The sequence below is a fragment of the Thermobia domestica genome, chromosome 14 (assembly GCF_964235325.1).
Source record: "Thermobia domestica chromosome 14, izTheDome1.hap1.1, whole genome shotgun sequence".
In the NCBI taxonomy this organism is placed as follows: domain Eukaryota; kingdom Metazoa; phylum Arthropoda; class Insecta; order Zygentoma; family Lepismatidae; genus Thermobia; species Thermobia domestica.
This window is the reverse complement of record NC_137467.1, coordinates 5,529,743-5,554,902: the sequence shown is the minus strand read 5'-3', so window position 1 is coordinate 5,554,902 and position 25,160 is coordinate 5,529,743. Positions and strand designations below refer to the sequence as shown.

Here is a 25,160-nt window from a genome sequence, read left to right as displayed (position 1 = left end):
ACTAATAATAACGCAATGTAAATGTGTTTAAATTCTAAGTGCTCTGCAAGAATAAATCATTTATTAGAATTCTGGAAAACGTGTACTATGAATTTTCATTATGCATGTGAATTTATCATGACAATTTTTGATAAAATATTGGTATTACACAATGTTCCGGTTTGGAGCTTCAGAAATATGGCAAGACTATATCTATATATATAAAAGAGAACGCACAAAATCCTTTGTCCGCTCATCACGCTAATACGGCTGAACCGATTTCTTTCATTTTTGGGGGGTTGTTAGGATTTGGACCCTAGATGTTTTTTATCATATCACTTTAATTTTCAATTAGCAGTGTCTTGAGATAATTGACCAATCAGGTGTTCATACGTACAAAAAATCCTTTGTCCGCTCATCACGCTAATACGGTTGAACCGATTTCTTTCATTTTTGGGGGGTTGTTAGGATTTGGACCCTAGATGGTTTTTATCATATCACTTTAATTTTCAATTACCAGTGTCTTGAGATAATTGACCATTCAGGTGTCCATACGTACAAATCCTTTGTTATTAGTTCATCATATAAAAATAAACGTACTTATATGCAACCCGCATGACCCTGTGACTCGGCGGGTTAACATAAATGACAGGCGCTATAAATCACTTGAAAGCGAAAAAGTAAAAATTATCTAAGTAACAAAGTTTATTGCGTTCCGGGATGACCGCAGCGAAGCGGGGCGGGTTGGGGTGACCGCAGCGAAGCGGGGCGGGTTAACATAAATGACAGGCGATATAATGTTAACATTAGTGCAATCTTCTATGGTTTTTATCATATCACTTGAAAGCGAAAAAGTAAAAATTATCTAAGTAACAAAGTTTATTGCGTTCCGGGGTGACCGCAGCGAAGCGGGGTGAACGCTGCTAGTATATCTTAAAGAAGAATATCCACACTTATTTCTGGAAATAATCAGCAGGTAATACACACACATAATTACCCAGAATAGTCCAAACAGAAAATAATGATAAATTGAATTATGTCGAAATTTAACTAATGATATAGCCTAATTGAAGCTAAACGCAATTCCTTTCAGCATCGAAACTACAGTATGTGGAGCTAGTTTAATCGAAACCCGGACTACAGGTATTTCTACAGGAGACACCTGGGTTCGATTCCGATGTGAAGGAACTCATGTGGTTCGAATTCCATGTTAAGCTGTAGGTCCACGTCTCACACAGCCTCGCTGCTGAAAGGGATGCTAAATTCTAATCCATCCACCCATTGAATTTTTATCGGAACACAACCTACCCCAGGGTTGGGAAAAACCCAGTCCAGTGGGTTTTATTGGGTAAAATTGGGTTTTATCGGGTAATACTGGATTTTATTAAATTTCTTACGTATATTTAAAGCCGTATTCCTACTTAATATACCATTTAAGCATATATGTTCTACTGTACACACGAAACTATGGAATTCCCGTGTGAGACTTTGGTAGTTTCACGTCTGGCGCGGGTTCCGAGTTCCTAGCTAGCGCCAAGTGCGTTTTGTGGTGGACAAACATCGTGTACATGGATTTCTCGGGGTGGTTTCGCCATGCCACCATTATTATCCATATCATCACAGTCTCCCTTAGCCGTGGTGCACAATCAGACATTGAACTAAACTTAAAAATAAAAAAGAGAAAATAATGCACAATCCGTGAAGTCCCATACACATTTCCTGGGACACACTGCACCATTGACACTCGTTTATATTTCGATTTCTAGAAACAAGGAATTACACAATTTTCTAGAGTAACAAAGAGGTCGATAGTTTTACGTAATACAGAATAGGAATAAATTCACCAGTTACGATTCAAATCCCTGAGCCAGCCGTCCTGAGTTTCAATTAAAACGCGCGGAGCAAATACTGGGATAGTACCTCAAGTTCAGGAGCCAGAGATAAAAAATGATTTTATTGAATGGTTGTTTTTTTCTAAAAGAAATATTTAAAAAAAAAAAAAACTGAAATGTAACAGTCTGACCACCTCCGGTTCAATCCCGGGCTATTACAGTCCTGGATACCATGTTTCCGCGGGATACTTGCATCTTGCAACTCTTGAATATTATTATTGTATTATTAGTGTTGTTGGCCTACTGGGCATACATGTGGGACATTAAACTAAACAGGTTTTAAATATCTGAAGCATGGAAGTTGGCATAATCTTGGCAGATTTGATAAGACTGTCTACGTAACTGTGACGTAATACAATTCATCCGTGACGAAGCTTGAGGAACTGCGCCTACGGCTTTATGACTCACTTATGACGTCATTACAGGTGTTTTCAAGAACATCACTCAGGCAAGGAAGGGCGCTCTGCAACTGGATGTTATTCAGTGGATTACAAAACAGGGATTCAGCTGTTGCGCGAAGCGTCAGTTCTTTTCGGTAGGAACTCACTCCTCTTGTGTTCAGCGCACGGAAGGCTCCAGCCATCCCGTTTCTTGATGGGCGATGTAACTAGCACATAGGTTCCCAAAACCGTACTTCTGGCCTTTCAGACTGAAGTTGGTAGCATTTAAATACAGATGGAAAAGAGGTAATCAGCGAAACTCGGAGTACTTCTGTCTTGGTCCCACGTTTGACTACGGCAGGTATTTTACAAATGAAGCCCAAACATGGAAAGTAGGCAGAAAAATATGTATGTATAACTGAAAAAGTAGGCAGTAACGTAAGCACAAAAATCTAATTGGAAATAGTGAACACAAACATTCAAAGACAAAATATTGTAAAAGTTAAACCAGAGTAGTCTTCAAATAATCTAGAAAAAGTAACTGGCTGATCGTAAGAAAGGAGTGTGAACTTATTTCTATGTGCATGCAGGGGTAAAAGTGAGGGAGAAGGCCATCCCTCCATTTCCAGAAAACATCTGTAACGTCCCCCACTTTCTAAGTTAATTACAATGGACAAAGATATGCATACGTCCCCCTACCTTTTCAGCCCAACTTTTACCCCTGTGTGCAAGTAATTAATAAACAAATTATTTGCAGTATTTTACCACGTCCCACAACAGTCCAATGATTTGCAGATCTTCACACGTAGCAAACCGCAGAAATAAACACAGGGCAGTTTCGAAATGAAATGAAATAAAATTATGAGTTTACGTCCCACGTTTATGCCGGCTAGGCAGAAGGAGACGATGATGAAAATGGATGAAATGAAGAAAGTGAGAAAAACGGGAGAACCCCGAAGAAACCCACGCACATGGTGTTTGTTCACCACAAAGTTCACTTAGCGCGAGCTAGGATCGAACCAGGCACCCCATGCAGCAAACGTGATCGCTCTACCACAGCCCCTAGGCAGTTTCGAATGAGTAGGTAAATTTGTATGTAATCACACTAGGCATATCGTAAAGAGTTGATAAAATAACCATATTTTAATCTAGTATACTTTGGTCGTCTGTCACAAGGTATCACGTATCACCTACTTTAAATTAACTGATCAGTAGCATTACCCACAAAACATGACTTTGAGGATGTGCTGTCTGGAAAATGTATCATGTAACCAATGTCACGTCTTGAAAAGTGTATATGTTTCTATTGGACCGGCCATGTAAGTTTATGGTGCACAACATCGTGTCCGTGGGTTTTCTCGGGATACTCTCGTTTCCTTCCACATTCTCATTCCACTATTTTTTCCATAATTCACTTGCCTTAATCATCGTCTCTCTCAGCCCAAGGGGAATGCTCGTGGGACGTTAAACTGAACAACGTACTTTTGTTTGTTTCTATAGGAAGAGCTTTATCGCATCTCGTCTCATGGTCAACTCGACTGAACAGCTTATAAAATGTACTTCTGACAACCTTCCCACAAGAATACAAATACATTTAAATACAATGACAATGTTGGAAGACCTTTACTTCACATTGTTACAAGGTGTAACTGTAGAACGAGGTCGACTTTCACAAGAGCGAAGTACAACTGATGGCGTAATTGCACGTCGTATTTGGGACATTACGAGGTTTCTTCTTTGTTTAGAAAACGATAGCATCGCAACATTCTAAAACAACGCAAACACTGAAAATTGCTACTATGCTCATATCCGTTTTTCTTGAAGCTATACTAACTTTCCTATAACCTATGAGACCCGAAGGTTCAACGCCGCATTTACAAAATCTCTCCACTGATTTCTGTCCTTAGGCAACTGAATCCAGTTTCTATTTTGTATTCCTATTTCTGCGAGGTCTACCTTAATATTGTCCTTTCATCAGTGCATAGGTCTTCCTAAGGGTCTTTATCCGATTAGGTTTCCAACTAGAATTCTGAAAGTATTCCAACTTGCTTCCATTCTGGCTATATGACCTGCACACTTGAGATTCCTAGACTGAATGACCTTTAACTAAGGAAAACCGTATAAATGATGCAGTTCCTTGTTATGAAGTTTTCGGCATCCTCTCTTTCTTCTCTGCCATCCTCACATATATTTCATTCTATTCCATTCATTGTTGAGTGTCTCATTGTTGAAGACAAGTTATCTCTGCGTAAATAACGATATTCTTAACAATAAATGGAAGACAATAGGAAGGATAAGAGATGGCGCTGTAAACACTAAGTATTCGGGAGCTTTGCTCTAAGTTTTTATTCAATTTTTACTCTTTACATTTCAATATTTTTGACAATTTTGTTATTTGTTACAACTTTGATATACTGTGATTCAATTTCAATGTGTACATGCGTAGCTTATCCTTCCTTATTATATTAACAGTGTTAATTTTTTTATATATAAGATAATTTAATTGTAAAATGATAACAATGTATGCTATTAATATTTCAACAATATTTCAATATTACTCAAATATTACTTTGTATTTTTTAACGTAAACAATCTATTTCATCACACACTTCTACACCTAGCACTCCATTTTCGACAACGACAAACACATTCAATGTTACCAGAACACAGAACAGGAACTGGAGATCACAGTTTAGCACTATAAATTAAAAAAAAAGAAGAAGAAGAAGAAGAAAAAGGAAAAGAAAGAAGTCCGTCTAATTTCAATATTTTAGGCAAATCTTTTCGGAATTAGTGATAAAAAATTGAAATAAGAATATCATCCCAGCGAAGAAATATTAAGGGAAATAGAACGGATTTACTAAATAAACTTAGAATAAATAATAAATAAACAGTGTTAAAAACGTAATTAAAACAGGCTAATTCGGCCATTTTGGCACGAGCCATCTTAATACATAATCTTATTTCAAACAATTTTCATTTAAAATAAAATTAGTGAAACAGTTCACAGGGCTCTAAGGCCGGGACTTCCTTTATATAAATCTTCCGTAAGGGAAGTAACTGGAACTGGAAGACTAATTCTGAAGACTACTTCAATTTGCCTTTGACTAAAATTTCAACATTCACCTCTTAATTCGACTGAATAATTCTCAATATGCCAGCAAGTAAAAAACATTGGAAACATCGAACGTGCTGCCAGCTATCTGTAATTGAAAAGTTCTTACATTCGTCTTAAACTCGAACCTGAAGTTCATACCAAAGACATTTTTACTTACTAATTTACAATTCTGTCTGTTCTTTATGCGGTCTCTCACCTCAGTCAAGGATCTATGCTTCAAAATATGTAATGCTGCAATAGACAGGAGAAATTCTAAATGACGTCTGCAAGTGATTATTCATGTCTCGCTTTGTCGAACTCTTTTATCCGAAGAGAACTTCTAACTTGTCTGTCTACTGTGACTGATCTCAAAGTCAGCAGAAAAGGGGGTAGCGGACCAGTTCCTACCTTTTGTGGGTCACACGAGGATCATTAAGAAGTGAACAGTGGGAAGACGGAGGATCAGGACTATAACGAAACTACATAATGGTGCTTTTATCATGCAGAACTTCCACGTTAATCAATATGCCTCCGGTACAGGTATTCTGACTTCCTATCATGTCTAGAAGCCAGATCCTTGAACATCTACCGGTACATTTCGTATCATGAAGTATTTACAGGGTGTCTACTAAAATTCCAAAATGAAATTTTGTGACTTTTTCGTGACCTTTTCTTTACCAAACCTAAAATTTCGTAACATTCTCAAAAGCGAATTTGGGTGCGAATTAGGCCGAATTTTCATGCATACGTTAGAAGAGAGCTTTCCTTGCGATTTGGTAGCGTCTAAAGCCGACCGTAGGCATTTTTAGTGGTGAATTTTGACGTTTTATACAACAAAATTTTCCAGTCTGTACTTACATTTGTACAGGTAAAATAAATCATGACCCAAAAACTAAATTTCGTGATTTTTTCTTGACTTTCATGAAAGTATCTTCTTGTTCACCTCAACAATAGGTTAGTGATCAATATGAAAATTTTATAACTTTTCTCTGTCTTGGGAGAGCTGTTTTACACTCTGATAAGATCTCTTCTACTTAATTGCATCTAGATATTCCATCCTTGGTCTTCAGCAACTATATTTACGGAAGCGATCTCCCTAAGGTAGTTGGAAAGGAAAAGGCTCTGCCCTAAACTAGAATATCATCCATCAATCTGTTCTGTGAGAATGGTCGTCGTGAATCTCAGTTACAATAGCCGTCTCCAGGATTTAATAAAGAACTTAATCATATTCGTGTACAGCACATGTGCGCCTTCAACATGACACCATCCGCCAAATGGAAAAGTTCCCCAAAACTACCTTCCTAAGAAATCTTACCGTGAAGGATAATTAGCATGGACCATAGCTTAAGAGATCACACCGGGAATCGAACTCAATATCTCCCGGAGCGTCAAAGGCGCGTGTGCTAACGTATTGTCATGTGGGAACTTATATGATGATAAGAATCGGGATTGAAGCGGGAGATCGAGAATTAGAATCAGAAATGCAGTAAATAGCTAAATCAGAGTGTCTATTGATCACAAAAGTCCCGAAATCTAAAAACGGCGACTTATATTACTATAAGGCGCACATGTGCTGTACACGAATATGATTAAGTTCTTTATTAAATCCTGGAGACGGCTACTGTAACTGAGATTCACGACGACCATTCTCACAGAACAGATTGATGGATGATATTTTAGTTTAGGGCAGAGCCTTTTCCTTTCCAACTACCTTAGGGAGATCGCTTCCGTAAATATAGTTGCTGAAGACCAAGGATGGAATATCTAAATGCAGTTATGTAGAAGAGACCTTATCAGAGTGTAAAACAGCTCTCCCAAGAGAGAGAAAAGTTGTAAAATTTTCATATTGATCACCAACCTATTGTTGAGGTGAACAAGAAGATACTTTCATGGGAAAATATCGTTTGGGAAAATGGTAAACAAATAAACATCACACTGCGATGCTTTTGCTTTATTTTCGCAAATAGTTATTTTGTCTGAGAGACCAAGACCAATTTTGGAGGGATCGAAACAAGCTACTTCAAATACACAAACCAGTTTGCAACTAAAAATCTGTACAACAGACTTAATTAGGTACTATTTATACAAGAAACGAAGACTTTAACCAAAGCCGTACCCAACGTATTGGATAGGGGGAATATTCGTGGTCAAAGCCACTGAGAAAGCTTTAAATTGGCACAGTTCGCAGCAAAAAAACTTGCAACATGAGCATGTAAGTTGTGAAACTACGCCTAACAGCCAAGAGAATCAACATAACGTCTAAGTGGCACGAATCACGCCAGGAAAAACCTCGGCGTCCTCCCCTGCACACTTATTTTCCAGCAACAGACTTCATTGTTTCTTAATAAAATTACATGCTCATGTTGCAAGTTTTTTGCTGCGGACTGTACAGTCAGTCCGTTTTTATTAAGTGGACAACACCCTACTATCTCACGGAGAATTCACCTCGAATTACAATGATCAGAAATAAGCACTACCATTGCGCAGGATGGACACACGTCCAAAATTATTGTCGCATGTCTATAAATATGTTGTTGTAGGAATATAATTTCATAACGAATTCGCCCGGTATTTCTCATGATGTTAGTATGTGTATAATCGGCAAAGACATGTATGTGGCAAATTTCATGTCAAAAGAGCAGTAAATAAGAACAATAAAACGAAAACAAAACTTTCTTATCCATTTAGCAACATTTTGTTTTAGTCATTCTAATTTTCGTATTAGTCATTCTAATTTATAATTCTTTTCCTATGAAATTTACCACAAATATACATTTCCTGATTATACACATAGTATCAGTATTCAAAGTACCCTACAAAATCATTATCAAATTATATTCTTACAAGAAGGCAGTTATAGATATGCGACAATCATTTTGGACATGAGTGTACATGCCACCTAACTCTCGAGATTTATATCAGTTTTACCACTGAAATGGCACTACTATCAGTTTACCTGTCATAGTACGTGTTAATGCAGTGGTGTCCAGCCTTTTGTGCGTGACACACTTTATTGAACGCGCCTACAACATCCCGAATCATTTGTTTGATTTAATAATAATAATAATAATGTAGCCCTATATTTTATGAAGTGGTGACTCTGTAGTACTATCTTTGCTGTCGCTTGAAGTATTGACTGATACAGTCTGTCTCAATTAGTTATTAAATATTCCACGATATTTCAGAGGTCCCATCACTGCGAAATTAAAATACCGCTAATTTTACAGTAATTATGTGATATCTTCAAATAGATAAAGGATAATCGAAAAGTGGAACAAGAGCGCCCTAGACAATATTATTTTGCATGAGGTACCGTTATCATGACACTTATCTGCTTTCGATTTCCAGCCATTTAGAAAATTGGCATTTATTTTCGCGTTTCTAAATGGCTGCAAACGGAAAGCTACTAGGTGACTCGTGATAACGGTAGTTTATGTAAAATAATATTGTCTAGGGTGATCTTGTTCCACATTTTGATTATCTTTTATCTATTTGAAGATATCGCATAATTACTGTAAAATTAGCGGTATTTTAATTTCGCAGTGATAAGGCATCTTAAATTCTAAAATTTTGCGACACATCCTTTGAGACTGCGTGATACACCAGGGTATCGCGACACAGTGGGTTAATGCATCGAATAAACAGATTGCACTGCTTTTGGAGGAGACTACGAAACAATAGACACGGCTAAGTAAGAGTATTCTTAGAGTTTCTCTTTAGATTTGCTAGCAAATCCTGTTCAAATAGTTAGAATACTTCCCATACTTTTCATAATCCTCGTTTAACTACTTGATTGTGACGATTACATTAAGAGAGATGGCGTCATATGAACTTACCAGACACATTATGCTGTTGGTGATTGTAGGTGTGGGGCACTGCATGCAGCGCTCTAGCTGACCATCGCTTGTGGCGGCTGTCTTCGTCCTCAACCTCCTCCCTGTCCACATCTTCTCCCAAAAAATGGACCTTCTCGTACCTATCCAGATACCTACGAAACAAAAAAACAACTCTTATTACAACCACTATACTTACATCGAGATTTACATTTATGTAATGTAAAGAAACACTGCATACAAAAAGAAATGAAGTACTACGTGTTTGAGATTCTATGATGAGGTTCTTATCCTGACAGGTTTTTACATGATTAATTAAATACAAACACATTTCCGACTCTTGTGACCACGAAGATACAATTTTTGTTGGTCATATCAATGCAAGGTCCAAAGCGATACAAAAGTATATTTTTTTGTTACAATTATTGCTCAAAAATATATTTGCTAGTAATGTGGATAAGGTAACCTGTTGTGGTGTGTAGTTGTGAAACAGTCGCTTACTTTGAGGCAATAACGCAAACTAAAAATAAAATTTTTAAGAGCCTGCCTTACTAAAAATAATACACAATTTACCATTTGTTTTTTGCTTGCTTATTCATAAGTGAGAGGAGATAATAAAATACAACTTACCACAATTACAGATAATGTTATTCTACAACAGAAAATACGACCCTGAAGAATTTTCAGTGTTGCCATCCATATAAATTACAGTGTTGCCAGAATGACAATTCCCCTAAACTCTAACGTAAGGCTGCGACTATGGGAACGAACTCAACTGCATTTGATTACATATCACGTTGTTTTGGTTTGCTGTGAACTACTTTTTAAATAAGAGTTGTATTTAGTTTGTAATAAACAAAATAGTTTTAACATACAGTTATTAAAATTAAATAATAATGTCATTTAAAAAGTAGTTCCCAGCAAAACAAAACAACATGATATGTAATCAAATGCAGTTGAGTTCATTCCTCTAGTCGCTGTCTTAACTTAGATTTTCGGGGAATTGTTATTCTGGCAACACTGTAATTTCTATAGATGGCAACACTGAAAATTCTGCAGGTTCATATTTTCTGTTGTAGAATAACATTATCTATGATTGTGGTAAGTTGCATTTTAAGCAAGCAAAAGACAAATGGTAAATTGTGTATTATTTTTAGTAAAGCAGGCTCTTAAGTAAATCTTTTGACCCAACAGGGGCAGGGAACTTCACAAGTTATATCGTTTACCTAACATTGTTAGGATCATTAAGTCTAAGAGCTCAGGTAAGCAGGTTCTATTGTGATTAGCACTGAAACCGGAATTGGTAAATTACTACCATTTCTGGTTGAAATACAAGGATAAGGAGGGGCATGGAAACCATATCAGTCAACAGTTCGTTATCTGTTACCGTTTTTCTCTGATATCTGTCGAAAGACAGACGATCGGACATAGCCAATCTAGGAGTCTTTTATTAAAATAGCATGAGCATAAATGCTTATGTCAATCTGATAGAAGAACATTAGAAAAAATGTAGAGGCCCTATTAAATGCCGCTAGCAGAGACTCATGGTGGACATAATAAACGGTTTTTCGATTTTTAGGAAAACCCAAACTGGTTTATCAAAAATTTTCAAAAACAGGTTTCGTTGAAAACCGAAACCGGTTATCAATTTTCTTCGAAACCGGTTCCGGTGTTTTCCAAACTTCCTTCTACTTCTGACCAGAATAGAGTTTTGTTCTCTGGAAACCGATTCCGTTTCCACATAAACAGTTTTGTGTGTTTTCCAAAACCTTTACCGAAACGAGTTTCGGTGGAAAACCGAAAAGTCGGTTTTTCGGATTTCGGTATTTCCAGAAACCGGTTTCCGGTTTTTATAAAAAAAAACTGTTTTGCCCATCCCTAGCAGAGATATGGGTTTTAAAATGAAGAAAAAACTAAATACACATGGAAGTTTGCCGGGATCGCCATACTGCAAATTATGGAAGTGTCAAAATATCAAATAATACTTTCTACAAAGTGGATACGTACTTTCAAATATCTAGAACCAAGATTAACAGTCCAAAATAAAATCCATGAATACATTGAACGTCGACTGTAAACTGGGAGTTAGTGTTATTATTCAGTTCAAAATCTCTTGTCGTGGCAAATTCTGTGAAAAAAATCTTTTTTGGGGGGGGGGACAGGGAGGGGGAGTGCGCCAAAATACACGTTTTAAATGAGGTTCACTGTCTGTCCACTAGAGTGCAGTGCTGCACAGGTGGGGACACCTTCCTTGCTTTCAAAAAGTTGTAACATCTATATAGTAAATAGAAAGATTGGGTTGGAAGGTTATGACAGCTACAAGATTCATTTAAAATGAAAACATGATCTTAGGCAGTTGACTTCAGTACGTGGAAACAAATTTAAAGATAGAATAACAAAGTAGTTTTTTAAAAAGAGTTTTCATTTATTTATATATTTATTTTGAATTTTTTGCAAGTTATTTTGGAAAGTAATGAAGTTAAAGTATAATTACAGACAAAAGTTTAATATATGACTTTAACATAGTTTGTGCCTACAAATACTCGGGCTTCATATGACAATATTATTGCATGTGATCGTCTCCACTTCCTGATGTTACGGAGATGAGCTGCTATGACACTGCCGCTTCAACATCTTTCTTAGCACTGCCACAAGGACAGGGCTCTCTTTCCATCTCCGTATCGAACAAAGCACAAAGCAATCTGCAAAAACGCACTCCTTGTGTCCTTCAATTCTGCGCAGCTGCAGAGGAGCAATTGGAAATTCTCCGAAAAAGCGAGCACAACACGTGGTCAGCGTATCCTCTTCTCTTCTCTTTTATGTAATACATTCACAGCTTCCTTATTTGTCACACAATCAATGAGAAATGCGTCAAGGTAAACAGCGGAAAGCACAAGATATCAATGCAACATGCCTTTTTAACCCTAAACAATGCACACGTGTCTTAAGATCTCCCTAAGCCCCTCCGAAGATTTGCTTACAAGTATCGTACAACAGACAATTCTTTTTTGTTCCATCCCAGTATCCTACTTTAAAAAATAAATAAATAAAGGTTTAACCAAATCGATCGTATTTACTGTATAAGATTTCCATTCGACTGTGTATGATTGTAAACTAATTATTGTAAATTGTCAAATTACCAGCTAAATCGAAATGTTTCACCCTGAGTTGAAACTAGTTTCAATTACCTGCTTCGCTGGGTTAACATAAGAAAAATTAGCGAAATGTTTCGTTAGTCAGTCCCTTTTTACTACTACTGAAATGCACTTTCATATTAGTCATTTTCGATCGTTTCCATATATATCTCCCCAACGTTGCGGGGCTGAATTTGAATTTAAACAGCATCGGAAGTGTCACTGTTCACCTCAGCGACCCCGAAAACTATGGATTCAACACTAACACTGGCCATTTCCGATAATACTATATACATATATCGTCCCTCCCCCCTAAGTTGCACCGTCACCATCCCTGGCCTGAACCTCGTCTATGTTGAAAATTTGACCGAGGTCGGTCGGGTGGTTCAAGAATTATTAAGTCACTAAGATAATCTCTTTCATTTTTATTTATATAGATTAGATAGATTTGTGGTAACCCCTTAATTTGATAAGTATTACATTACACAAAACACACTACACACACTTACTTTGCGAGAGAACTATACAGGGTGGCCCAAAAGTAGGTATATACCCCTGCATTGATCAAGTATAACATTCTACATGTTGGGTTTATTTGTTTCTGCTCTTTCGAGCTTAAGATGTAAGTAATAACACGTTAAGAACAAATAATAAAGAAACTAAGTCTACCTGATGGATAACAATAAGAAATGATATAAAATGCAATACTGTACTGTATACCTACATTTGGGTCACCTTATATATTACTGCAACTAAATTTTAATACTGACTGCAAAAATTTGTTTTAATTTGAATAGAATAAGTATAAAGAAAATTCAAATATATTGGATCTTTTGAGCCAAAAAGAAACTCGAATTTTGTCCTTAATAAATTGTTTAAGAATATAAATTTAAAAAAAGAACAACGAACAATTTAGTTTTGAAGCCATAATGGTGGCAGCCTCTAAAAAATGTTCTAAACACTAAAAAGCGTGTAGATACAGTAGTAATTTTAGAACAGTGGATCACAACCTTGTTTACCTGGTGTCCCTTCCATACTTTAACATCCCACCCTCCTACCCGCGACCAAGACAAAATATCAAACATGCAGTTTGTATGAAGTTCGCTAAAGCTAAATTTTAAATGATCAGTACAATGTTTCTTTACTCAGCATTTGCTAGCTTATTTCTGTCAATATCTTGCGGTCTCTTGCTCGCTATTTACGACCCCCAGATTGGGAACTGTTGTTTTAATTATATTAATGAATTTGAAAATGTTGTTGCACATACATAAATAATCAAAAATAGTAAATGAAACCTTTGAGTAAGTCATCCAACAATACCAACGAGATCTGCTTTGTACACTATTTACTCGTAATTGTAAATAGAGCACCCACATGCAACGCACGTAAGCGTCCCGTCGCGCGGGAAGGGGAACCTACTTCAACAACGGAGATGACACATTACGATCAATAACTGAGAACCAGGTGTTACCCTGATGGGAAGTCAATAGTTACACCCAACCCCTATCATAAGCAATTACCAATGACAGATGGACTACATTTTTTTCTTTCCTTTTTTTTTTAAATGTTCGTAGGCGGGACAAAAGGATTCGATGCCTCCACTCTTACGCGTCTATCGTAGATTATACAAATTTGCATGTAACGAAACAATATATTTAGGACATTACAAGTACAAATAGGGTTTTCTAAATCCTCTTTTTCAATGAAAAGGAGCATATACTATTACAAAAACTAACAGGATGTTAACAGTGGCGCATTCATTGATGGTCTATCGGATTCGAATCGCCTCGTACAACTTCGTACCTCAACAGACATTTGTTCACTTTTCTTAATATAAATGCTTTAGCAGAGAAATGATTGATCCAGTTTAAACATTTGATCTTATACTTCATATATGTACTATTCTAATTCAAACATGTTAGTTCCACCATTTTTCTTCTGAGAATATAAGTGACAGTAATTAAGAATCGTATTTTGCGGTGTGAAACAACACTTTAATACTAAACAAACGTAGTACTGAATCTATAGAACAGGAATTTCTGGGTGCGAGACTGGATGAAACTGATCAGCTCTTTGCAACATTTTACTATAGTGCTGCCAAAATGTCTTGAGCCGTGACAAAAATGTGAACTAAAGTTCACACCCGCTACACACCCACGCGTTGAGCCAATAAGGGTTCAGCTGTTGATAAGCGAGCGAGCCTTAGCGAAAGGAAGTGGAATTCCTTTAGCCGATAGTAGCGCCTGCAACGGAAGACTATATAGTCTTTCCAGCCTTAGAACAAAGTAGACGTAAACAAAGCAAAATGTATTACTCCGCGGCTCACACGTGCTTCGGCAGCGAGAGACGTGAATAGCAAGATTGTCTGCTTTTTTACTGTCGTTGCATAATTTCCAAAGTGTAAGGGTACGGGTGGTTGGTAAAAACTAATGCACTGACACTGACTACTGCTATGTTGGAAATATGTATTTTCTTAAATACTTATATAAACGAGATCGCCTCTGTTCTTGTTGTTCTCTTTTGTGTTTTATAACACGAGACGAAAATGGATTATTGTCTTATACTGTCGCCATGAAACTCTGAATTCTACAATAATTTTAAATGAGTGGGGTAGGCGCGCGAATGAATACGAATGCGCAATAAATACTATATGTCCAAAGATGTTGAGGTTGAAATAAAGCTACATCTGTTGTTAAATATTATATATATTGCGTTTATTATCACAAATGCAGGATAAATTCAAATATGTTTATTTGAAATTATTATTTTAGTAGGGATTGTATTGCGGCAGGATACTAGTGCAGTCAGACCAACAACCAATCACTGGTCATCGACCCAATGGTTGTAAGGTGGGTTTGTTTACATCTACTTTTTTCTAAGGCTGGGAAGAGAAGGTGTCAAGTCAATGTGGTATATCTTTAACATAAAAGAAGAAAGTTTATATTATTACAATATGGGGAAAGACGCACAGCTACGGAGTGGAGGTTTACATGGACATAACACGCGAGGAATGATCAAAAATGTCTTATGTGTGAGGAATAGCTGGAAGATTAGCACACCCGATGATCGAGGGCATTCAACAATAGTGCTCGAGTTTATGTTCAACCGCTTATCACAACGGCAGATAAAGTTTTCTATATCATTTGCATAGAAATCCGCGTCAAGTTTTCGTAGCCACCGTGAGGCAACGGTTTTCATATAATCACATGCTAGATAATGGTGACCAGTCATTTTTTGAAAGTTCAACGCAACTTTCAGTAACAGTTTGGGGTCGATCCGACAACTTGGGAGACAGGTTACCTTACAAGAAGCACCGAAGTTCTTCACATTAACAAGAGACAGTGAACCGAGTTCGGAAATCCTTTCAACTCAGCCCTATGAAAAAGTCAATTCGGAAGGCAGTGCTCCGCTCAATAGTCTGGAATGTTCTTCGTAAGCGTTTGAAATTCAAAGCTTACCCAGCATTCACTGAAGATTACAAAAAACTTTGCACCGTCTTCAGTGTACACATGTTGAGATGCCAGGAAAATAACGATTTTAGGGAAAGGGTAGTCTTCAGTGATTAAGTGACTTTCCATATCAACGGGAAAGTCAACAATCACGAATTTGGAGTTCAGAACACCTCGGCGAATCATATCAAAGGATTGTCCAAAGTTGAACGTCTTTGCTGTCGTGTGCTAAACGAAGCATTAAAGGCTATTGTCTGCAGAAAAAGAAGTAACAGGACTGAAATGAACTATTAACTCCATATCTGCCGTTTTACGAAGGGCACTCATATTGTATTTTTATAAGTATATTTAAAAAAACTTTGATATATTACCTTAGGATTCTATATCACATCAGAAAGCCCGAGAATATTTTTTTTGGAAGGGTACATTCTTTTTAAGACACCCTGTACTATGTACTTAAGTAGCCAATGTTGTTACAATAAGAAATGGTAACAATTCAAAATCCAAGTGGTAGCGGCAACAACGGTTAACGTTTGGCTATTATACAGGTTGTCTCAAAAGCCCCTTGACATAGGGTAACTCTGTTATTGTCAGTTACAACAAAATGTACGAGGGGACACCGTCTCCAAATACGATGTTTTCAATCTAAAGTGAAGGATTTTTTCAAATCGGACGAGAGGTTTGGGCTGTACACTCTTTATGCGCCTATGTTAAATAAAAATGCAACGTTGCTATTTACCTGGACCTACAACGTAAGTGACTGAAGTTAGTGTCTTTTATGCTGAAGTGTCGATGGCTAGCCCCCATTTCAAACAGTAATTTCATTCACTTACATTGTGGGTCCAGGTAAATGGTAACGTTGCATTTTCATTTAACATAAAGAATGTACAGCCCAAACCGCTCGTCCAATCTGAAAAATTCCTTCACTTAAGATTGAAAACGTCATATTTGGAGACGGTTTCCCCTCTTACACTTTGTTGTAACTGACAATAACAGTTACCCTATGTCAGAGGACTTTTGAGACACCCTGTATACCTGGGTAGTACATAAGGAACCATCTACAAGTTTGATGATGTACAGGGCACAATGGCTCAATCGCACAACACTCATCTTTGATCTGATGTAGGAATTAATGGGTTTGGTGTACCTGCCAAGTTTGTGCTGGGTAACATCGTACCCGTGCCTTTTTTTTCAGGGTTCTCTCGTTTCCTCTGACGTTTTCATTCCACCAATTTATAATTATCGTTCGTCTTCTCCAGTCCAAAGGGCATAACTGTGAATCTAAAAAATTCATGTTTTCTATTAAAATATTTTTCCACACACTGTATATATGAAGATTATGAACTATGCCTATATAGGCTTCAATAATATGCTACATGCAAAAAACTAAGGCGTTTAACTTGGTGTGAATTGTAGAGAAAACAGCTGCTTGCACTGCATGTGGCACCTACATCAGCGTCCGACTCTTTACTCCCGTCTTCAAGATCAACGTCCACGAAGCAAGATAAGAGAAGCACATGACACAAAGAAACGCACAGATGATGACGTTTAGCCGAGTGGCAACACAGGAGGGAAGAAGGATTTTCATTCAATAACACTCAAGAGTTCATGTCGCAACGTTCCCAGACTACCAAGCTACTCACAGCCACTGTCTGAAGCTGTGTTTCAACATACGGAACGTTCAGTGACACAGTATACCGTATTATGCATAACCATAATGAGCATCTTCCTGTCCAATTTAAAAAAAAAAAATAATAATAATTGTACGTACATTACTCACAACTAATACTAATTACATTTAAAACATTTTTCAATTGTAAGCAGCGTGTGTATCATTCTTAGGAGAACCCAAACTACAACAGATAAAACAAAGATGTCACTTAATAGCATATCGTCGTCGGCAATTCAAAACCTGCTATGTGACATTTTCGGCCATTTCGAGATAATAGTACCATCTGGTGCAGCTTTTAGACTCTTTTAGACTCACTAATTTATTATTACTTGAGAAGGTATTGAGTTACGTGCAGCATCAAATATTATCACTTTTTTAAAGCGAAAAGTCTAACCAGGATACTGTTTTACGTTTCTCCTGAAAAATTTATAAAAATGCACATAGCAGGTTTTGAATTGCAGACGACGACATATTTCTCATATACTGTACATAAATAATAAATAAATATATATTGTAACATAATAAAACACCTCGATTTCGTCAGGTTGGCAACGACCATCTTTAACGCCATAAAAATTAGTTTTCTTCGAAAAATACACTTGAAGAGATACCCCAAACAGGCGCGCAGCCAGATATTTTTGTTGGGAGGGGTTTGAAGTTTAGGGGAGGTTCAACACTACATATGAATTCTTTGAGTTTAACGTCCCATGATTGAACCCTTTTAGGCTAAAGCAGACGATGATCAAGGTAAGTGAATTGATGACGGAAGAATCGATGGAATGAGAGTGTGGGAGGAAACGGGAGTACACCGACAAAAACCACAGACACGATGTTGTGTACCACTAACTTACTTGGCCGCGGATGGAACCAGGGACCCTACACACCAGAGATGAACGCTCTACCACTGAGCTACTATGATCTTTCCAAAACTAGAAGACAGTATGTGTATGCAGTATTAAAACCGATGTTATTCTGCATTCGAAAAAAAGATAAGTAATTGTACTGGCCTAAGATAAGTATTGCCATTTATACAGGGTGGCCCAAAAGTAGGTAGACAGTCCCGTTCTAATTAACTCATTGCTTTTTATATCATTTTTTGTTTACCCAGCAGGTAGAGTTAGTTTCTTTATTATTTGTTCTTAAAGTCTTTTTTACTTATATCTTAAGCCCGGAAAAGCTGAAACAAATAAACCTATAAGCTAGAATGTTATACTTGATTAATGCAGAGGTGTATACCTACTTTTGGGCCACCCTGTATTCTTAGAAAAAAGAACTAGATTGCTTTTATAAGAAAAGGGGGATAGAGATGAGGCGAAAGATCACATCTTTAAGCTACACCAATCATTTCTTTGCTACGCAAGTATATTTTAACAAAGAAAGTATACAAATCTATACCGAATTACGAACGGGCCCCACCGTCAACGCGCCCCTGTCCTCAAGCATGTCAGTATGTCCATGTAGTTTAGTGCCATGGTTCTCAACCTTTTTTGACTGACAACACACTTCACTGACATCGCGACACATTTGTGTGATATGTTTACTATAAACAATAATAATAATAATATCTATTATAATAGTGAAACCAATTAGTTTTTATAATGACTCTATATAGCACTGAACATTATTGCTATCGCTGGAGGTTTTGACTGGTACAGTCTGTCCCGATTTTAACTAATTATCATAAAATTTTTCATGATTTTTGAATTCTAAAATTTCGCAACACATTTTCCGGGACTGCGTAACACACCAATGTATCGCGACACAGCGATTGAGAATCACTCGTCTAGTGATTCATGTGCGTCCGTCTTATCCTTGCACAATACTGTAGTTATACAAAAATTAAAATTCTGAAGCTAACTATAATTTTGGGGTATAGGTCATAAGCACTCTGCTACTCACATAATGCAACATTTGACTACTGTATATAACAATTCCATAATGTCAGGAATGGTGATACGATATTTTGTATTCCACGTTAAGATGGGTTGCCAAGTTAGAAGAACTTGTAGCTGTCATTTAAAAAAAAAAAAAAAAAAAAAAAAAAAAAAAAAACTTGAAACCCTACCATATTTCACCGTGTACACATACTCTTGAAAGGGTCATAAAACATTTTTTCCATCTTGCAAGGAGTCGAACAGTGTCCAACTTTCTAGGACGTCTTGCTTGCTACCTGCTATCGCCCTCCCGCTGACATAAAGGAAAAAACAGTTTCGCCGCTTCCGAAACAACCGATTCTTTTGGACAGGGAGGGGGAGTGCGCCAAAATACACGTTTTTAATGACGAGGTTCACTGTTTATCCACTAGATTGCAGTGCTGCATGGGTGGTGATACCTTTCTCGCCTACAAGAAGTTGTAAAATGAAATCTTTGAGTTTTACGTCCCACGGTTTAGCCTAACCGGCATAAGGAGACGGTGATGATGAGTAATGAATGAAATGGTGGAATGAAGAAAGTGGGAGGAAACGGGAGAACCCCGAGAAAACCCACGCACACGGTGTTTGTCCACCACAAAGTTCACTTAGCGGAGGCTGGGATCGAACCCTACAAGAAGTTGTAAAATCTAAAGAGTAGATAGAAAGATCGGGTAGCAAGGTCTTTTTTTTTTTTATGACAGCTACAATATTCATGTAAAGTGGAAACGTGGTTTTAGAGTTTAATAACGCTGGTTGGCAACGCGTCCAACTGTGCAAAAGATTGATCAGACAGTCTGAAGAAAGATGATGTTGCGCTTCCTTTTGTGAGGCCGCCGCCGGCATCGATCCACTCCACATGCAGTTCACGTCCTTGCCCACAGAGGACCTCCGCTGCAAGTGGTCGAACACGGTACAGCCAGACCGGGTCAACTAAGCTAATTTGCTCCACTCTGGAGCTGTTGCGCCTCCAACGCCTTCCAACACACTGCGACTGCGAGCGAAACAAAGAGTAAAGCGGTCTTTTCGCAGTGGAAAACCGAAACTCGGATCTTCTGTATCATTTCTCCTGAATCTTCTATCCCTCTCTCCGAAACAATCACGCAGGCCTCCCAGCAGGATATTGAAAAAAATATAGGACAGTTTGGTTTATACAATAGAATATTATGCTCTGATACACAGAAAAAAATATAAATGTATTTATTGTAAGGAAAGGCCACCTTTCACTCCAATGGGCAACTGGAAACAATATTTAGATTAATACAGAATAAGAGTAAAAGGTTATATATAGTGGCGGATCCAGGATATGATCAAGGGCGGGGCTAAACCATAATTTGCCGTTTTATCCAGCGTAAAGCAGAATTGAAGCCCATTTTATCCAGTGTAAACCTGAGCGTCAAGGGGGGACTATAGCCCCTTAGCCCCCCTTGGATCCGCCCATATATATATATATATATATATATATATATATAACCTTTTACTTTTTAAACTTAGTAGATCTTATTTTTCACTTCATATCTTTCTAGTGAAAAAAACAAGATTTGATAACTTATTTTTCTGTAATGAAATATTTGAATCTAATTAAACACTGAATTATTTGATCAACGTATCTCCCTCTGAAATAAATAACGTAACAGCATTTCATTCATCATAGCAGTGTAAATTATATATGCATCTCTAACAACTAATATTAAAACACAAATTTCAAAACATTTCCAGGATTTTCACCATTTTCTGCTTTCCATGACTTTTCCAGGGCGTTTTCACAACACTTTAATTTCCAAAATGCGTGCAAACCAGGGACGCAAATAACCACTCGCCCGGGGCGAGTGGTTCATAGGTGCGGGCGAGTATTTAGTATCACACCGAATGTAAGTAAATGATTTCTGTTGTGGGATGTGGGATAGTATCTTTTTTTCTTGAACTAGTAAAATTTTGTTGCTTATTTGTATCCCTGGTGGAAACCCTGCATATTATGTACAGCAATATTGGAAGATTTTCTCAATGCCTAGCCAATACTGTTGCACACACACTGCTGAAAGAAAATGCTAACAAGCTTGTGTTATAAGAAACTGGAGTATGGCAAGGTTCCTCAGCTAAGCTTTATTGGGGAAGAATAAGCACATAGGAATCAAAGTAACAAAGACTGGACATGGGAGGATTGGAAAAAGCAAATAATAATAATAATAATAATAATAATAATAATAATAATAATAATAATAATAATAATAATAATAATAATAATAATAATAATGAGGATTAGTGATTAGTCTCTCAGAAAAAAAATGCTAAGACATATTTCGTCGATCCAACGCCAAAACCGCGACTGTGCTAAATCTGACTTTGAGTTATAAGCATTTTAATATTCAACTTATCCCGAAAAATCAGTAAATGAACTTACGTACATGTTTTAGGAATTGACGATAACTTCTAATATACTCATATTTCACAAATGGGACTTCGATGTTGGAATCTGTGCGCCCCAAATAACATGAAACTGCACTACGTGAAAATAACAAAATCTGCACATTCGCGGTTTTGGTATTGGGCCGACGATTTAGCATATTGCTAATCTGTAGCAATTTAGCCTTTGGCCTGTATTTTTATTAACTCAATCACTGAAAAATATAGGAAATAAAGGACAAGATTAAAATATAGGACAAATATACACTAATTTCCAAAACATAGGAAAAAATAGGAATATAGGACAGCTGGAAGCCATGGATCATGTCTCGGAAAACTCGCAATCCCCGGTACCACTCAGCTAGACAGATCTTGTCAGTCAACATATTACATTAGTCTGAGCCATCCTTACTTCCTTCCCGTCCTGCAATTTGATTTCTAGAAGGATCTTTACCAAAATTATCATAACATTTTAATGAGTAACAAAGCCTGATGGTATAGAAGAGACCCACAGCCAACTGTACTGTAAATTCTGCTTTCCTGCACGATCATAATAATAATAATAATAATAATAATAATAATAATAATAATAATAATAATAATAATAATAATAATAATAATAATAATAGGAAGAATTAAAGGGGAGTGTAAAGACGCTTTATCGTCGATAGATGAAAGCACGTTTCTCCTATCTATCCAATGTAATTCCACTGAGCCACCGTGCCCCCGGGGCTTAGGGGGGCTGTAGCCCCACGCATCCAGGTGGACGGAGACCTCTACTCTGATCAAAATCTCAACTCCCTGTCTAAAAAGAATCATTCAAGATACAGTTATCAGCATAAGATAACATATGACCCAAAATATGAAACATATTCCCTTAATTTTCCTGCTGAACTTTCACAGAAATGTTTTAGTCGAAGTCAGCAGGGGACCCCATATTTTTTTTCTAGCGCCGGGCCTCTAGATGCATTCCTATAATATTTTATACTTCGTTCACTTTTGGGGAGTTTTGATATTGGAAACCTTGTTTTCGGGCTGCAACAAAAGAATTCTCAGCAATGAATGAAATGGAAAAAATGAAATCTTTCAGTTTAACAAACTATGATTATGCTCTTTAGCTTAAGAGTCTTCATCCCGGCGAAATTAAAATACCGCTAATTTTACACTAATTATGTGATATCTTCAAATAAATAAAAGATAATTGAAATATGGAACAAGAGCGCCCTAGACAATATTATTTTGCGTGAGGTACCGTTATCACAAGTCACCTAGTGGCTTTCCGTTTTCAGCTGTTTAGAAACGCGAAAATAAATGCTGATTTTCAAAATGGCTCGAAATCGAAGGCAGATAAGTGAGTCGTGATAACGGTTTTCCATGTAAAATAATATTGTCTAGGGCGCTCTTGTTCCACATTTCGATTATATTTTATCTATTTGAAGATATCACATAATTACTGTAAAATTAGCGGTATTTTAATTTCGCCGGGATGAAGACTCTTAAGGGAGACAATTATTAAGGCAAATGATGGAAGTATTAGTGGAATGAGAATATGGGGAAGCAGGGTTGGCTGGTTTAAACCAAGGTGATTTAAACCAGCTGTTTTTTCCAAAAAGAAAAAAAAATGGTTTAAATCAAAAACTAAAAATATTCGTAAAGTGTGTGTTCGTAAAATATTGATGAACACCCATTTGTGGGTTACCACGTTTCACTCCCTATATTATTCGTATTATATTGAGACCTAAATATCCCATTCATTACTCAAAGAGATTATACTACTAAAGCAACTCTTTTTTTTTTTTTTAATTTTATGAATGATTCTTTTGTGATTTTTTTGTAGTTTGTTATTGTAATGCAATTGCAATCAAAGAAAATTCTAAATATTGTTTCATTTTAATAATGTTTACTATTGATAAAACACATCGAAATGGCGTACTTTTTGGGGGAGTCGTACAAACCCCACGAGAGGCATTTATTGAAATCAGAAGTATCTTTTGTCTCTATTTATGTATAAATGGGTCGGAGCCAAAGTGGACTCAAATAATTCGTAAATTTATTCACTTTTCTTACTGATATGCAAATTAAGTCGTTGTATTTCTCTAACTTGGACTAAATTAGTTCTTCTGCACTCTGTAGTACTTTGAAATTATTCTTATGTAATTCTGTATAATGGTTTCAGTTGTGCAACTGTTTATCTTTTTGCCCTTCTGAAACGACTCTTGACAATTAGACAATTATATTAACAAGTATATAAAGATCAGTACAACGTATTTTTATCAGGAGTCCTTCGTGTGTGAGTCGGCAGACGTATCGCATTTGTGGTCAATTAGTCCCGGTTTCTAGTTCAAATAGAAAACAATTACTCTCGTATGTAAGCCGAGAAGCAGTTTGGATTTCGCTTTAAGCTTATGTGACCCCTTCCATCATAACCTAATTGTTGCATAATACCAAGGCGAAACAAACTTATTTCTGTCCATAGGTGATATAAATATATAGAGCAAATCGTTTTAACCAAAAAAAAACTGGTTTAAACAAAAAAAAAGGTTTTTTCAATAAAAACCATGGTTTTTGCCAACCCTGGGGGGGGGGAGAATACACCGAGGAAACCCATGGACACGATGTAGTCCACCATAAACTCACCTGTCCCGGGAATCGAACCATGAATTAAACGGAATAAGTAATTGAAGAGTACACGTATTATTCTTTGTAGATTAATTCAATTTGTCTTTGGAATAAAGTTTCAATATTAGCTTCTTCAATTCAATTGAATTATTCTGAATAATAACTGGTTCGTAAAAGAGAGTGCTGCCATCTATTTTCAATTCAGACACCTTTACGTTTACCATAACCCTACAATACCGTGTTTTCTTGTATCGCTATTACTACCGAAACACAAATTTTACGAGCACGAAACGCCAGCATTCACAAACTCCCCGTGTCATGGGGCATTAGAAGCACTGTAGTGGCAGAAGTATATGCAGTTGTAGGGAGAGGAAGTGAGCAAAAATATGGCTGTATGTAAATTTTATGTATCGGTAGTAATCTAGGGTTGAACTCCCAAGAAAATCAACGAACACGGCGTTTGTCCGCAACACAGCCCATTTTGTGCGAGCTGGGATCGAACCAGACACCCCACGCTCCAGAGATAAACGCTCTATCATTGGACCACCGTGGCCCCAACACATGCTATGAAAATATGAAATTTTTAGTTGTACATTCCATGATTATGTCCATTATGCTGAAGAAACCGATGATTATCGAACCAGAATGATGAAAGAATCGTGGAATGAAAATGTGGGACGAAACGAAAGAACCTTGAGAAACCTATGGACAAGTTACCACCAACTCATATGAACTCTGACCAAACCAGAAATTCCGCGCAAGAAGTGAGCGCTCTACCTCTGAGCCACTGTT

General features: G+C 37.0%; 1 protein-coding gene across 1 annotated transcript in view; it reads right to left on the bottom strand.

Annotated features, from left to right (window-relative positions):
* Positions 1–25,160, bottom strand: part of Bap170 (Brahma associated protein 170kD) — a 149,323-nt gene that overhangs the window by 120,344 nt on the left and 3,819 nt on the right. The window contains exon 2 of the mRNA XM_081739442.1: positions 9,185–9,336. Coding sequence (XP_081595568.1) covers positions 9,185–9,336 — 152 coding nt within the window. The remainder of the gene's footprint in view (positions 1–9,184; positions 9,337–25,160) is intronic.